The sequence below is a fragment of the Salmo trutta genome, chromosome 5, assembly GCF_901001165.1.
Source record: "Salmo trutta chromosome 5, fSalTru1.1, whole genome shotgun sequence".
Classification (NCBI taxonomy): Eukaryota; Metazoa; Chordata; class Actinopteri; order Salmoniformes; family Salmonidae; genus Salmo; species Salmo trutta.
In genome coordinates this window covers 14,828,771-14,846,245 of record NC_042961.1, presented here as the reverse complement: position 1 = coordinate 14,846,245, position 17,475 = coordinate 14,828,771, and the positions used below count along the sequence as shown (strand labels likewise).

The window sequence follows — 17,475 nt, the reverse complement described above, 5'->3', positions numbered from 1 at the left end:
TGTCTGTGGTTAAAGGTCACCTTGTCTTTCCCAGGCATTCAATGTGGCATTCTCTGTGGTATCTGTTGTGTTCAGCCTCTGTCGCTGGTCAGGGAAGCATTCCAGTGTAATTAACCTGCCTGCTACACGGCGGTTCATTAATCCGCTCACACTGAGAGGGCACTGTGCCCTGACACTCTCCACCACAATACACACCTCCTTTCTGCTACACACATATGCATGAACACACACACACAGGAACGCACCGGCGCGCAAATACACACTATTGGAGAGAGGGCGTGTACTCTGCCGACTGGCCGATTATGCCAGGAAAATAGATAAATAGGAGCACTCAACTACAGGTGCAGCTGAAACAAAGCCTTTAGACACTGAATCAAGCTCTTTTCAGGCTGCAACAAAACAGCGCTGGGCAAACTGTAAGTGGATACAAATGATTCAGCCTCATGGTACACTGATTTTCCTCCATCAGCACCAGCACCACCCTCCTCTCCTCCCCAGCCTTAGCACCTCTCTGCTGGGCTGTTTTTCTCAGACTCCCCCACCCCTCCCTCCCTGGAGCTATACCAACCTTATCCCCAGCCCAGCACGTCTGTCTGGCTGCATGTTTGTGTCTGTGCATCAGCTGCCATTCTCACAGCCCAGCTGAACCTGACAGAATCATTTCACACAAAGGAAACAGGAAGTCAGAGTGTGGAGATTCGTCATGGCTATGGCTGGTTGGTTGGTATTCATCTAGGTTGGTGGTGCACAGTTCTCTCCTCTGCCCTTTCATTTAGCCTAAGAGGACGACCCCTTGGGTCAAGTCGACTGCCTTTATACTAAAGCTTCAAAGAATTTCCCTTGTCCTCCTATCCCCTGGTGACTTTTAAGAGATGTGGGCTTGAATATCTCCTCTGCTCAGGGTTTAACCAGGCACTGTTAGCCACCATTCATGTGCTGGGCTGTAGACTGAACCTCATGATGCTCCTATGAGCAGGACAGTGTGCACTGTGCAGGTAGAAGAAATTGGTTCTAAGTGAGGAAAATGCTCTAGAAGAAAATAACCCAGGAAGGTTTTATAACTGTAATAAAGTCATGATCGACAGCACAGCTTCTCACCTGTCATCTAGCTTGGTGTGTGTGTGTGTGTTTGTATGTGTGTGTACTTTTCAATCAGCTCCACCTCAATCTTAGTACATACATTGCATGTTAGTTACACAGCCATGATTACAGTATGGTTGAGATCTGTGTGCAGGACTTTTACTAGCAGTTCAAGGTGTAATGCTATGCCGCATCCATCTGGTTTCTGAATAGCACCAACTGTGAATACATCTAGTTAACATACTCACTCTGCGTTGGCTAAAAAGGCATGTGGAAATGTCATTTTTTCTCAGGAGAGTGTTCATGGAACACTTTATTTTAGTTTATTAGTCGTAAAAGCTGCACTGAGGAAAAACAGGCGTCAGTGATTTAGTGACCTAACAGGCTGCACAAAATAATGCCACCATTATGCATTTCCTGTGTGACTTAAACGAACAGGCATTATTAGAAAATTGCGCATTAGCCCGAGTCAGCAGTTTGTGTGCTGCAGTCCCATTACATTTAGAATCGCGAGAGGAGGAGACAGGGAGGACGAGAGATGGACAGAGCACTTTGTCAACAAGAAAGAAAGAAAGAAAGAAAGAAAGAAAGAAAGAAAGAAAGAAAGAAAGAAAGAAAGAAAGAAAGAAAGAAAAGGGGAGAGAGGGAAAAATGCAAAAGGGATGCAGGGGAGCAAAGCGGAAATAAAAGGAGTGATGTGGCCAGATGCTGACAGGACAAGAAGAATGAGGGAGATTGAGGATGATGAAGGGAGCAACGGAGAAGGAGAGCAGTAATTGGAAGCATATAGTGGTTGGGATTGGAGGCAGTAGAGAGGTTTAAATCACTGGTCTGAATGACAGCTTTACGTGGCCCTCGGAGCCTGAACTACCTCCATTTAATGAGACCAGATAGAAACCTCCTTACTCCTTTTTCTATTCTCTCTTTTCTATTTTATTTTTTATTTTTCTGCCATCCTGCACTTTCAGGAATATCACTCACTAGTAACTAGGCTGATATATCAAGTGTAAACTGTTCTCTCAACTGTTAATGCTGTAGCATATAGTAAGGATACTTCTGAAAGGGCAGAAATGGGTCTAACTTTGTTTCGTTGCTGGTGTTGCTGGATCCTCACTTCAGTTATGTTCATACATTATACACATATTTATGAGTGGGCACACTTGGCAAACACAGCAGTTGTTTCCATGAGCTCCGCTACGAAGTTCTTCTACCGGACAGATATCTCCTGGGAAGCTCTGTTTTCTGTCTCTGATTACAGGAGGAGAAAGCAGCACTCTGGACAATGAACAATGGTAGGCCAGAATCCCCCCCACACCACCTTCTCTACTCCCCTGCCTTCTCTGTCTCATAGCAACTACCATTTCATCAGCGCCATTCTTATCAGTTTGTCGCCAAACAAATATGCATTTTTTTTCATCATTTACTTAGCAGTCACGGTGTTGCTGGATGAATATACAGGTATAACACATTTGTCATTGGTTTCTTGCTGTCTCTCTCAGTAGTACAGCTCTATCTGAAGGGGATGTTACATGTGTACACCTGGTAGTTCAGGATGATAATTTGTAGTTTTATTTCATCCTTCATCCCTCCTGATGTGTTCACTGACTTTTAGTCAAAACCCACCGACATTCTAGACGTTTCCTACAGAGAACTAGTCCCACGAGATTCTACCCTCCCCTCCTTCTACCCCTCCCCCCTCTTCTTCTCTCTCTCTCTCTCTCTCTCCCTCCCTCTCATTCTCTCTCTCGAAGTCTGGTGTCACGTTGAGCCTGTAATATCGCCCACACGGACTAGGCCTCCTGGGTAGTTTAGCTTTCACTATTTCTTTTCTCTCTCTACCTAATTTTTTGATATTCACAAAGACTTCTTTCTGTGCCTGGTCTCCCCTGACATTGGGCAGCTGGCTTTCATCTTACGTTTCTCATAAAAAGAAAGAGCAAGAGGGAGTGTGGGTAAGAAAATAAGAGAGATTTTAGTGTGTAGTAGTTTGAAGAAAACTTGATATCACTCTTCAGAGATTGAAATGTTTCTCCCAGATTTGGCATCTCCCTGTTAAACACATCATCTGGGAAGAATTTGGGAATAAAAGTGAATACATTTTGCTCCATTAATTGTGGTGACCTACCTACTCATGATTTATCACTAGTGGATCTTTTAAAGTGGTGTCACTGTCATCAAAAGCCAGCTCAATTTCTTATAGTGGTCACAAAGACGCATCTGTGATACTACACACTGTGTGCGTATGACCTCCCCATCCATTTTGTAGCCTTATATCATGGTATCCATTTTAAGCTTATATGTCAACATCCCCTGTGTGTGTGCGTTATATGTAGTTGATTTTACATGACCACACATCCACATGCTCAGTACCTCCCTGGTTAAAACAACTGCCCCCTGTGCCAGACCAGCACAACGTGTGAGATCTGACACGGTCAAATGTTTAACGGTGAAGGTGCCAAAACAAACCACTGCACCTCGACACTCTCAGAAAAAAAGGTTGCAAAAGAGTTCTTCGGCATAGGAGGACCCTTTTGGGTTCCAGGTAGAATCCTTTTTGGCTCCAGGTAGAATCCTTTTGGGTTCCAGGTAGAATCCTTTTGGGTTCCAGGTAGAACCTTCTGTGGAAAGGGTTCAAATGGAACCCAATGGGTTCTACCGGGAACCAAATAGGGTTCTTCAAAGGGTTCTCCTATGGGAACAGCTGAAGAAGCCTTTTAGGTTCTAGATAGCACCTTTTTTCTAAGATTGTAGAAACTCCAACAGACACTGATGTGTGTGTGTATTGTCTTATTTCCCAGCTGATTCTTGTTATTCTATCCCTACTGTGTTGTGCTTGGCTGACTGTATTGAGGGTACTGTGAGAGGTAGTTAGTAGGGTGTTAGTTAAAAGAGGGAAGGGGAGTGCTGAAAGTGCAGAAACAGCCAAAGTGGTGTGGTCATGAATATGTGTGTGTGTGTGTGTGTGTGTGTGTGTGTTTTCTTTGGGCCAGAGACCTGTGTTCTCCCTGAATCAGGTTCTCAGCTCTTTTAAAAGAGCTCTTCCTGTGAGCCCACTCAGGAAATTGTTGCTGAGCACTTGGCAGTGGACTTGGACAATCCCAGAGGCTATGTGCGTTTTTGTGCATGTGTTTGCTTGGAAACTTCTGTATGACTGTGTGTGTTTGTATGTGTGCTTGGACACTTATTTGTATTTGTGTGTGTGTGTGTGTGTGTGGGGGGGGGGGGGGTCGACACTATTTTCCCAGCCTGTACCTCTGTGTATTTCTGTCAGAACAAGCCCCTGTAATTGTTTAGTTCCATAAGTCCACTTAGAGTTACAGCTCACCAGTGTATTCAATAAGGGCTTCTGAGTGACTGTTTCCTCTGACCCTCTCCTGGTTAGTTCTCCACTCAAACGTTGTTGATGATGACCCTTCAACCTTCTCAACGGAGTTGACATTTCGGCCTTTTCGGTGGAGTGCGTCTAACATTGTGTCCATCAAAGAGATAGTTTCATGACCTTTCACCCATGTATTTTATATGTTAATGCTCCACTACATCCCTGGCCATCACCTCCTCTGTGACCCCAGGGAAGGCTCATGACCATCACTGACACTATTTATCATCTCTCTAGGACCGTACCTTTGGCCTCTCTGAACAAAAATATAAACGCAACATACGTAAAGTGTTGGTTTCATGTTTCATGAGCTGAAATAAAAGATCCCAGAAATGTTCCATACACACAAAAAGCTTATTTCTCTAAAATGTTGTGCACAATTGGCATGCTGACTGCAGGAATGTCCACCAGAGCTGTTTCCAGAGAATTTAATGTTAATTTCTCTACCATAAGCCGCCTCCAATGTTATTTTAGAGAATTTGGCAGTACGTCCAACCGGCCTCACAACCGCAGACCACGTGTAACCACGCCAGCCCAGGACCTCCACCTCCGGCTTCTTCACCTGTGGGATCTTCTGAGACCAGCCACCCGGACAGCTGATGAAACTGAGTTTTTATTTCTGTAATAAAGCCCTTTTGTGGGGAAAATCATATTCTGATTGGCTGGGCCTGGCTCCCAAGTGAGTAGGCCTATGCCCTCTCAGGCCCACTCACGGCTGCACCCCTGCCCAGTCATGTGAAATCCATAGATTAGGGCCAATTAATTGATTTCAATTGACTAATTTCCTTATATGAGCTGTAGCTCAGTAAAATCGTTGAAATTGTTGCATGTTGCGTTCATATTTTGTTCAGCTTTGCACACTCTTGGCATTCTCTCAACCAGCTTCATGAGGTAGTCACCTGAAATGCATTTCAATTAACAGGTGTGCCTTGTTAAAAGTCAATTTTTTGGAACTTCTTTCCTTCTTAACGCGTTTGAGCCAATCAGTTGTGTTGTGACAAGGTAGGGGTGGTATACAGAAGATAGCCCTATTTGGTTAAAGACCAAGTCCATATTATGGAAAGAACAGCTCAAATAAGCAAAGAGAAACAACAGTCCATCATTACTTTAAGACATGAAGGTCAGTCAATACGGAAAATCACAATAGCTTTGAAAGTTTCTTCAAGTACTGTTGCAAAAACCATCAAGCGCTATGATGAAACTGGCTCTCATGAGGACCGCCACAGGAAAGGAAGACCCAGAGTCACCACTGCTGCAGAGGTAACATCAACTGTTCAGAGGAGACTGCGTGAATCAGTCTTTGTGAGACGCAGAGTAGGTGAACGGATGATCTCAGCATGTGTTGTTCCCACCGTGAAGCATGGAGGAGGAGGTGTGATGGTGTGGGTGTGTTTTGCTGATGACACTGTCAGTGATTTATTTAGAATTCAAGGCACACTTAACCAGCATGGCTACCACAGCATTCTGCAGCAATACGCCATCCCATCTGGTTTGCACTTAGTGGACTATAATTTGTTTTTCAACAAAACACACATCCAGGCTGTGTAAGGGCTATTTGACCAAGAAAGAGAGTGATGGACTGCTGCGTCAGATGACAATCACAATCACCCGACATCAACCCAGTTGATATGGTTTGGGATGAGTTGGACCACAAGCAGCCAAAAAGTGCTGAGTATATGTGGGAACTTTTTCAAGACTGTTGGAAAAGCATTCCTCATGAAACTGGTTGAGAGAATGCCAAGAGTGTGCAAAGCGATTATCATGGCAAAGGGTGGCTACTTTGAAGAATCTAAAATCTAAAATATATTTTGATTTGTTTAACACTTTTTTGGTTACTACATGATTCCATATGTGTTATTTCATAGTTTTGACATCTTCACTATTATTCTACAATGTAGAAAATAGTAAGAAATAAAGAAAAACCCTTCAATGAGTAGGTGTGTCCAAAGTTTTGACTGGTACTGTATATATTTATACATACTCCAGACTCCAACATTTCTCGTCTTAATACACCCGCAATAACATCTGCTAAATATGTGTATGTGACCAATACAATTTGATTTGATTTTAGATGACACTGAGACAAAGAACAGAGCAGAATTATTTCCTTTTTCAACTTTTTTAGCCAAACTATTTTTGTAAGGAAAGCCAGGAAGGCTTGACCCGTCTAGTCTGGGTAATATCTAACTCTCCAAGTCCTCCTTACTTCAGAATCTGGAATGGCTCTTTGATGTTGTCGACAATGAAGAGGGCTGTGAAGTGGGCTTTGTTTTTACTGGTTGGCTCTCCCCTGTGTCTTTCTCACTGAAACACCCACACGCTCAGCCACACACAGCCCCCGAGTGCTGCCATACATTGAGAGGTCTCAACCCCCGAGGACAAACATTTGAGAGAAACTAGTCGCACAAATTCTGAGCGAATATTGCATTAACAAATGCCCTCCTTTCCAGACCAGTGTGGTCACAGCTCTCCCTTCGCTGTGAATCATGTGGGCCGCATCAGCCAGGCCTGTCAGCATTAGAGAAGCCAATATTTCACTATGGCTTCTCTGGGGGACCCCAGATATGACACACACAATACCTCAATAGAAATCCACTGATCAGTTGGGACACAGGGTTAAAGGTTATTATCAGTGGTGTAAAGTACTTAAGTAAAAATACTTTAAAGTACTACTTAAGTCATTTGATGGGGTTTCTGCAATATTTTGGACAACTTTTACTTTTACTCCACTACATTTTCAAAGAAAATAATGTACTTTTTACTCCATACATTTTCCCTGCCACCTAAAAGTACTCATTACATGTTGAATGCTTAGCAGGACAGGGAACTGGTCCAGTTCACGCACTTATCAAAAGAAAATCCCTGGTCGTCCCTACTGCATCTGATCTGGCAGACTCACTAATTTATGTAGATTATGTCTGAGTGTTGGAGTGAGCCCCTGGCTATCTGTAAGTAAAAAGAAAAAAATAATTGTGCCGTGTCGTTTGCTTAATATAAAGAATTAGAAATGATTTCTTCTTTTACTTTTGATACTTAAGTATATTTTAGCAATTATATTTACTTTTGACACTTAAATATATTTTAAACCAAGTACTTTTAGACTTTTACTCAAGTAGTATTTTACTGGGTGACTTTCACTTTTACTTGAGTCATTTTCAATTAACGTAACCTTTTACTCAAGTATGAAAATGGGGTACTTTTTCCACCACTGGTTATTCTGAGTCCAAGACAACGCTTTGGATGTAAATGAGATGAGCTGGGTGATTAGAAAGATGACGAGATAGAGAGATGAATAGATGGAGAGATGGAGTGATTACTGAGACACTAATCAGGATAAAGGGAAGAGAAAGGCTGTGAAGTGGTGGGAGTGAGAAAATATCGGAGTAGTGTGTGTGTGTGTGTGTGTGTGTGTGTGTGTGTGTGTGTGTGTGTGTGTGTGTGTGTGTGTGTGTGTGTGTGTGTGTGTGTGTGTGTGTGTGTGTGTGTGTGCAGGGTTTAAATGTCAAACCTAATCACTGTAGAGAGAGATGAACTTTACACGTCACACACCTGGCAAGCTGATGCTGCTAGTTTCCCATTACTCCTGTTTTCTACTTCCATTTTTAATATGGCTTTTCAAAGTGAAGTTCAGCACATCTTTCTCCCTCTCACTTGGTCCCCTCCTCCCCTCCTGCCTATATTTTGCTGAGACAGTCCCCATGTCTGCTGAGTAACTGACCCACATTCCACAGTGTGACAGGATACCCTTAGGGCATGGGGTGTCAAACTCATTCCACAGAGGGCTGAGTGTCTGCAGGTTTTTGTTTTTTTCCTTTCAATTAAGAGACAACCAGGTGAGGGGAGTTCCTTACTAATTAGTGACCTTAATTCATCAGTCGAGTACAAGGGTGGAGCAAAAACCCGCAGACACTCGGCCCTTCGTGGAATTTGTATTTGTATTTATTAGGGGTAGCAGCTACTCTTCCTGGGGTCCAAACAGAGTTTGACACATGTGCCTTAGGGCAGTGTTTCCCAAACCTGGTGCTCGAGTACCCCAAACAGTACACATTTTCATTGTAGCCAAGGACAAACACACCTCATTCAGCTCATTGAGGGCTTGGTGATTAGCTGACAGGATGAATCAGGTGTGCTTGTCCAGGGTTACAATAGAAGTGTGTGCTGTTGGGGGAACTGGAGGACCAGGGTTGGGAAATGCTGCCTTAGTAGAAGTGTGTCTTTAGCTGCGTTTAGACAGGCAGCCCAATTCTGATATTTCTTTTCACTAATTGGTCTTTTGCTCAATCAGGTCAGCTGTAAAAAAAGATCTGATGTGAAAAGATCTGATGTGATTAATCAAAATAGCAATTAGTTGAAAAAAAGATCAGAATTGGGCTGCCTGTCTAAATGTGTGTGAGGGGGTGAGAGCACATGTTTGCATGTCTGTATCTTTGTGTGTGCTGTGGGGTATCTGTGTTCAGCCTCAGGGTTTAGAGGGGAATCAGTCTCTGAACAGGGAAATCTCTGACCACTGAGAGTTAATTGATGTTCCGCTCATCTGCATGTGTCTGTGTTTTTTGTTTGCTTTTGGTGTCTGGCCGTGACAGTCAGATTTTTGCACAGCGCTCGGAGATAGCACTCCCTCTACTGGTCACCATGTGTCCTTGCAGGGTACTGTCCTTTACAATAAAGAGAATGGTCCCAAATTCACCTCAGCCCTTGGTTCCTTAATGTGATCAAGATTTTTGAAGGTGACAATGCCATAGTAGATGAATAGCAACTCTGGAAATCTGAACATCTTTTTTTCCCTCTGTGTTGTCATTTCTTGTTCCATTAAATCAAATCAAAAATCACATCAAATGTTATTTGTCACATGCACCGAATACAACAGAATACAACTCACAGTGAAATGCTTACTTACAAGAGCAGCAGTAAAATAACAATAGCGAGGCTATACAGGGGGTACCGGTACAGAGTCAATGTGCGGGGGCACCATTTAGTCGAGGTAATTGAGGTAATATGTACATGTAGTTAGAGTTATTAAAGTGACTATGCATTGATAATAACAGAGTAGCAGCAAGGTAAAAGGGGGGGGGGGGGGGGGGGGCAATGCAAATTGTCTGGGTAGGCATTGATTAGATGTTCAGGTGTCTTATGGATTGGGGGTAGAAGCTGTTTAGAAGCCTCTTGGTCCTAGACTTGGCGCTCCGGTACCGCTTGCCGTGTGGTAGCAGAGAGAACAGTCTATGACTAGGGTGGCTGGAGTCTTTGACAATTTTTAGGGCCTTCCTCTGACACCGCTTGGTATAGAGGTCCTGGATGGCAGGAAGCTTGGTCCTGGTGATGTACTTCTGTAAAGGACAGATGTTCACATTTAGTGTCTACATGTTAGATTGTCTTTTGGATGGGTCTGATGATGATTGGTGTGTGTAACCTCTCTTTTTCCTCTGTGTGTTTACAGGTGTGTGGTGTGTTGGCATGCTTCGTGGGGAATTCTGGGTAGAGTGCTAGCTTCCTAAAGATTGGCCGATAGGAGGAAAAGAGAACAGAGGAGGATAGGAGGAGAGGAGTGGCAACATGGCTCTGCCCGACAAACACAAAGTGAAACGCCAACGACTAGACAGAATCTGTGAAGGTAAGAGACACTTCTATTTTTGTACACTTAGGGGGAAAAAAGGGTTCCAAAAGGGTTCTTTGGCTGTCCACATAGGATAACCCTTTTTGTAGAACCCTCTGTGCAAATCTACCGATGTGTCCTTGAGCAAGGCACTTAACCCTAATTGCTCCTGTAAGTCGCTCTGGATAAGAGCATCTGCTAAATGATTCAAATGTAAAAATGTAAATGTAAAATGTTCTACCTGGAAACATAAATGGTTCTTCAATGGGTTCTCCTATGGGGACAGCCGAAGAACCCTTTTAGGTTCTAGATTGGAACTTTTTTTTAAATCTCTTTTCCTATCTACTTTTCCTCTGTTTCCTCCTCTGTCGTACTGCTGAAACTGAATCACCCCGCATTGAGACAAAGATGTTCTCAACCTGAGTCATATCTGTTCCACTCGAAGAGACTAAAGGAAGTATTTGCTGTAGTGTGCAGGTCATATAGTCCTAGTGGTTGTGAAGAGGATCTCTTTTTCTCTCCTCTCCCCTTTTCTCCCCAATTTCGTGATATCCAATTGGTAGTTACAGTCTTGTCCCATCGCTGCATCTCCCCTACGGACTTGAGGGAGGCGAAGGTCGAGAGCCATGTGTCCTCCAAAACATGACCCTGCCAAGCTGCACTGCTTCTTGACACACTGCTCACTTAACCCGGAAGCCAGCCGCACCAATGTGTCAGAGGAAACACTGTACAGCTGGCAGCCGTTATCAGCTTGCAGGAGTCCGGCCCGCCACAAGGAGTCGCTAGAGTGTGATGGGACAAGGAAATCCCAGGAGGCCAAACCCTCCCCTAACCCGGATGATGCTGGACCAATTGTGTGCCCCCTCATGTGTCTCCCGGTTGCGGCAGGCTGTGACACAGCCTGGGATCGAACCTGGGTCTGTAGTGACACCTCAAGCATGTAGTGCCTTAGACAGCTGCGCCAATCGGGAGGCTCTCTCACTCTTTCTGTCTGTCTTTCTCGCTCTCTTTCTCTCTCACTCTGTCTCTCGCTCTGTCTCTCTCTCGCTCTCTGTTAGCTATAGCCCATCCATCAGCAGAGGTTATAGCAGTAAAGCCTGCTGTCAGCCCTGTGTTAGAAAGGACCTGACCACGCTGGGTAGGGTCACAGTAGGACTGGTCCTGGCTCCTGTTCTCACTGTCTATTTGTCTGAGAGACAATATCAGTCGGCGTGACTGGATTCATCTCCTGTACTGAGAAGATCATGTCAGCAGAGATCATATTTGGCTCACAAAATCAGCTCATCTTTGTGTGTGGGTGTGTGTGTGCATATAGCCTGTGTGTGTGTATATGAATAGCCCATCAGGTATTTAAACCCTATAACTTTGTCAAAATGTAGAGAGGGACTGAGTTAACCTGCTTCATGACGTAGCCCTTTATGTAATCATCATGTGTCACTATGCTGACTCATCACATCACTCTCACTCTACCTTTTGTCTGCCTCCCTTCATGTTAACCGCAACACTACAAGTCAATGAGAGACATGGTTAGTCACAACAGGGCCTGACAGACTTTCACGTTTAACTTTAGGAATGACTCAATCCAGCCGGAGTTATCCATCTGTCACGAAACACAAGGCATTTTCCACTAAGAATGAGGTTTTCCAGGCTAATGGTGGAACTTCCCGGTAGAGCCAAATGGAGTCCCTGGGATAGTGTGGGTGAGAGGGAATGAGAGAAAGCGTTTGATACTTCCCCACCTCATGTGAAAGGAATTTGTAGTACCTTCATAAGGGGTATTCAGGCTGGTGATTGTGTTACTATATTTTAGCCTCCACACACTGGCACCATTATTCATTAGTGATGGGGGAAACAATCCATACAGTTACATATCGGGATATTATTTTTGACGATAAGTCCTATAGTATCGCTGTGACAATACTGCAATATTATTTTTGTGCTATTTGGCTGCACCTACACTAAAACTCCAGTATTTTTCCTTCGTAGCTTGTTCTCCACCTTCTTTTTAAATATGGAGCCAATTTGTTTTCAACACTTTTATTTCCATGACTGATCAAAACTCATTTTTATCATGGCTCGTTCTTGTCCCTCTGCAGCAGACAAATGGTTGGACCATCGAATTACAATAAAATCACAGTATGGAATCACAATGCATATAGAATCGTGAGAATCGCAGTACGTATCGTATCAGGCACCTAAGTATCGTAAAAAAGATCGTATTGTGAGGTCCCTGGCAATTCCCATGGTAGACGTACACACCACTTCCCCTCCCTCTACTGTAGCTTTCCAGACCCGCAGCACGCCCTGCCTATAGTCTTTAACAACCTTTACTGTGTGTGTGTGTGTGTGTGTGTGTGCGTGCGTGCGTGCGTGCGTGTGAGAGAGAGAGAGACCCGTGGGACCAACGGCCCTGCCCAGCCCTCCAAACCACAGCATTGATGGTTGTCTTACAGGGCCTGGGAGAGGAAGTAAGGAACCTCAGGCCTGGCCAAGGAGAGTGGGAGGGAAGGAAGGGGGGAGGGAGAGAGAGGGGAGGTAAAGGAGGTTGGAAGTGGGTTGGCAAGAGACTCTTAAAATCTAGTTTGATGTTTCCAGATTGCTGTGCTGCTTGCTGCTGAGTAGAGACTTTGTAATAAAGAGAAACGTTGGAATTGATTATGTGCGCTAGGCTCTGACGGTCATTTTCTGTTTTATAAGAGCCGCTGCGTGTGTGTAAATGTGTATGCTTATTTGTATGTGTGTGCTTGTGCATGGCGGGAAAGGCAAATGAACCTAGCACTACAGTACTGCACTATGCTCCTTTGCACCCCAGTAGCTCTACTTGTATATTCATCTTCTGCACATCTATCACTCCAGTGTTTAATTGCTAAATTGTAATTATTTCGCCTTACCTCCCTAATCTTAATTCATTTCAACACACTGTATATAAACTTTTCTGTTGTGTTATTGACTGTACGGTTGTTTATTCCATGTGTAACTCTGTGTTGTTGTTTGTGTAGCACTGCTTTGCTTTATCTTGGCCAGGTCACGGCTGTAAATGAGAACTTGTTCTCAACTGGCCTACTTGGTTAAATAAAGGTGAAATTAAAAATAATTGTTAAAAACTATTAGCTTTTTTGTGTTAGGATATCTGAACACGTGCCGTTTGAAATTCTTTACAAGGAAGACCTTTCTGTCCTGTTTCTTTTTCTGTATAAAATAGACCAAAGAAAAACGGAGGCGATCTTTAAATAAGAGCATCACTCCTCTGCCAAGCGGGGGTGGGGGTGGTCTTCTAACCCCCATAATGCATCTCTCCCCGCCAGTCAGAAATGAGAGCCACATGTGCATCCCTGGCCGGTCCAAGCCACTAACCCTTCACCCTGGGAAGCAGAATGTTTTCAACTCACTTTATTGGTTGATATAATACACACACAGCCAATTGGCCAGTGTTCACTAGTGTTGATTTTTCAGTGTAACATTTCTATTGTTCATTCAGGTGTTAAATTAACACTCATTGGTCTAAAAGAAAAAGCAGTGTTGGTGTTACTAACCATTGTTAAACCAAAACCAAATGCAGGTAAAAATGTTTTGAATATGTATGTTTTTGATTAATTAATGTTATGCTACTCAAATATACATAACATATATTTTACTAAACTAATCCAATCTATTACTTAGACTTATTGCACCCATTACTGAAATGGTTGTTCCAGTTTAGATGGTTTAGGTAGTCTCATAATTTTGTCTTCCCAACTCGGCAGTCATTCTGAATGCAGGTTACGGGTGAATAAAAATTCCAAATGTTGGATATCCCCACTCTGGCTGGATTCCAATAGTAATTACAAATCACTTTACAAGCCAGAATAATGTGACTTGCAGGCCTGATTTTGCTTTCAGGCTACTGTATTAGGGTAAACTAGGCCCCCAAAATAAGGTCTTATGAAATATGTGTTATATTGTGTTAAATAATTACATTTTTATGATAACATATTCACTTAGGATTTCACTTGGTGAAGGCCACAGGGCTGAAAATGGATGAATGCAACAACCATGTCTCTGTCACTAACAAATACAGTCATGGGTGGTAACTCTACAATTTACTAAAGGCAAGGCACTCAGGGAAATATGCAAATGCAGATTAACACTAAGCAGTGTGTTAATTTAACAATGAAAAGTGTGGACCTGTATAGACACTGGACCAGTGTTACATTTAACACTGTGTGTTGATTTAACACTGGAGAATTTGCCGTGCTTCTAAAACTGGGGTTTTGCTTCGTGGCTATTGGTTGATTTGGCAACAGCAGTGTTTCCTCTGTTTACAGACAATTAGGTCATTCTACCAGAGATAATGGCCCTGTTCTGCTGCACTGCAGCTCTGAATCTAACTGTGTGGTAAATTATGCTTATTGAGGAACTTTACACATTGTGGACGGGTGAATCAGGTTATTAACATGCTATGGAAAACCATGTGAAGTAGGCCGTGGGTCATACATGGCCTTTAGGAACATAATGTAGATTAGTGATGTAATGCAGATAGAGTATACTTGATAGACACATGTTTTGAGACGATGAACCCTCAAGTATTATACATATTTGAGTTTTTACGACCGCTTTAGACTATCATGCACTGTACATAATTCCAAACAACCACGCTTGCTAAGTACTTAAATGTGTAGTGTGTTCTTCTCAGGCATAATGATATGGCTATTTTAAGATAGACTGCATTTCCTTGGTCTAAGACAATATTTTAAAACCTTCCACTCTGAGGCAAGAAATGTTCTGCACAGGCACATTTTATTTCCTTAATTAGAACAAGCTTGACAAGGTAAACAAACCAGCTGCTTGAATCTATTACCAGAATCGTGGAACTGAAGCATGAAATAGTCAATATGAATTTGATGAATGAAAACAAGATTGGTCTTTGTAAGGATGACAGCCACGGACCATAATGGCACGGTGTGATTGAATATTCCATCACTCAGCTTTCTAAATGAGACCAAACTAACCACATTTCTGTTCTCAGAATAACCGTGTCAATAGAATCTCTGTTTATATCGGACTATTGATTACATTGTTAAAGATCCTGATGAGTCGTAACTGTGTCTCCCTGCAGTGGACACTAGATTCATTATTGCTGTTCTCTGAAGTGAAGGGCTTCTGTTTGGCCTTAATAAAGGTATCCATGGGGGGTGCTTAACCGTAACCTCCTTACCCCTAAAGGAAACAGTAAGTGTTTTTGTGTTCGGTCTGATTAGTGTCCAAAGACTATGTAGACTCAGACACATTAGCCAAGAATAACAACTAAAATGATTAACTAAGACCTACTCGGTTTATAAACAGGTGAAGGGCTCGCATGTTTTAGGAATGAAAGTTACAAAATGGACCTTTAATGAGGAGATGGTGAGAAACGTCTTCTGTCAGACATCTGTTGTCATCTGCGTATGACAAGTGACTGCATCATCCTATGCTTGGCCCAGCTGCAGTGGCTTGCTGCCCGACCTCGCCCTCCCCTCCAGCCCACCTCTCAAACACTGCAGCGCCCCCTCCCTCACCCCTTTGTCCCGTCTGTCTGCTCCATCTGTGTACCCAGCATGCTCTGGTTTGGCTACTGCTACGGCTGCAGGGTAGCACTCCAGAACCCAGTGCCACGATATTTAGTCAGATCTAAGTGACGTTGTAAGCAGAAGGTGTGAAGGTGAGGGGAGAGCAGAGATGGGGGAGGGTGAGGAGGTGAGGGTGATGGTAATAACTAGATGGGGAATGTGGTTCTTCTCACATACATGTACATGTTAAGAATCCCCACAAATGTTATTTAGGAATTAAGGTTTCAAAACGTCTAAACATTGTAAGAGGGTCACTTAAAACATGGACTACCAATTTGCAGCACCTGCCTGGATAATGCATGGCAGCACATTTACAGCAGATGGTAAACCATTCGTTGGCTGTTGCAGTGGAGAGGTGAGGGGTATTTGTGCAATCAGCCATGAAAAAATAGGAGAGGTATCCTGATGGCTTTTTCCCCAATAGGGGAGCCTTGTACCAGACTGTAAGCAGCCCGAGCCCCTGATACGCTCATCCCCCCTTCTCCTAGTATCCAGTCAGGTTATGAACATCCCAAGCAACCATATTTGCCCCCCCCGGGTTTTGTTCCAGGCTCCCAGCCAAGAGCCACAGACCCTTTATGGGCTTATGGAGAGGGGCATGAAGGATTGTGTGTTGGGGGAGGAGAAGAACTCATCTGGTGTCCATAATCTCACAAATCCCAGGGAAGGACGACCATCTTTTGAGCGGCCAGGCTGGAGGAGAGATGACTTTGTGTGTGTGTGTGTGTGTGTGCATTGTACAGTATTTATGGGAGTTAGCTTGTGTGTGTGGTAGCAGTCAAGTCTTGGAAATGAGTTCTCATAAAGACAAGTCACATGTACTGCAAAGAGAAAACAATAGGCTGTTCTAAAAGAACTGTGTCTGTTCTGGTTTGGGCTAGAAGGAGGAGGGGCTGAAGGGAGATGGTGACAGTGGCGAGAGGTGCATTGTGGGATGCAGGATCTGACAGTGGGAGAATCTCAATTGCATTTCCTTGACTCCTCACGTCCTCTCTCCTCGCAATCTTCACGAAAGTCATTAGAGGAGAAGGTCAGAGGGGAGGCACCTCTGACTTTCTCATGCAATACGTTTTGAGAACGCCGTAGCGCGTTATATTTTACAGTGAACACTGCAGAAGTTAACTTTTTCCTCTGCTACGCTTTCGTCCGCGTGAGGCTATAATACGTTGAGTTGCATTTTTGTCCCCCCCAGTTTTATCATTGAATATGATACAAAATGAGGCAACGGGTGAATTAGGACCATGCGGACGCCTCCGAGCTGTCGGGTAGGCTGTTTGGAGTGTTTATTATAAATATATATATATATATACAGTACCAGTCAAAAGTTTGGACACACCTACTCATTCCAGGATTTCTCTTTATTTTTACTATTTTCTACATTATAGAATACATCACAACTATGAAATAACACATATGGAATCATGTAGTAACCAAAAAAGTGTTAAACAAATATATATATATTTGAGATTCTTCGAAGTAGCCACCTTTTGCCTAGATGACAGCTTTGCACACTCTTGGCGTTCTCTCAACCAGCTTCATGAGGTAGTCACCTGGAATGCATTTCAACAGGTGTGCCTTGTTAAAAGTACATTTGTGGAATTTCTGTCCTTATTGCATTTGGGCCAATCAGTTGTGTTGTGACAAGGTAGGCTGGGCATACAAAAGATAGCCCTATTTGGTAAAAGATCAAGTCCATATTATGGCAAGGACAGCTCAAATAAGCAAAGAGAAATGACTGTCCATCATTACTTTAAGACATGAAGGTCGGTTAATCTGGAAAATTTCAAGGACTTTGAAAGTTTCTTCAAGTGCAGTCGCAAAAACCATCAAACGCAATGATG

The 17,475-nt window shown here is 43.4% G+C and overlaps 1 protein-coding gene across 2 annotated transcripts in view; it reads left to right on the top strand.

Annotated features, from left to right (window-relative positions):
- LOC115193715 (C-terminal-binding protein 2) overlaps window positions 1-17,475 on the top strand; it is a 96,332-nt gene that overhangs the window by 16,920 nt on the left and 61,937 nt on the right. The window contains exons 1-2 of one of the 2 annotated variants that reach the window (XM_029752655.1): window positions 596-2,372; window positions 9,894-10,067. In XM_029752655.1, coding sequence (XP_029608515.1) covers window positions 10,010-10,067 — 58 coding nt within the window. In that variant the 5' untranslated portion in view covers window positions 596-2,372; window positions 9,894-10,009. Of the gene's footprint in view, window positions 1-595; window positions 2,373-9,893; window positions 10,068-17,475 lie in introns of those variants that run through there. The other variant, XM_029752654.1, reaches the window with a different exon arrangement.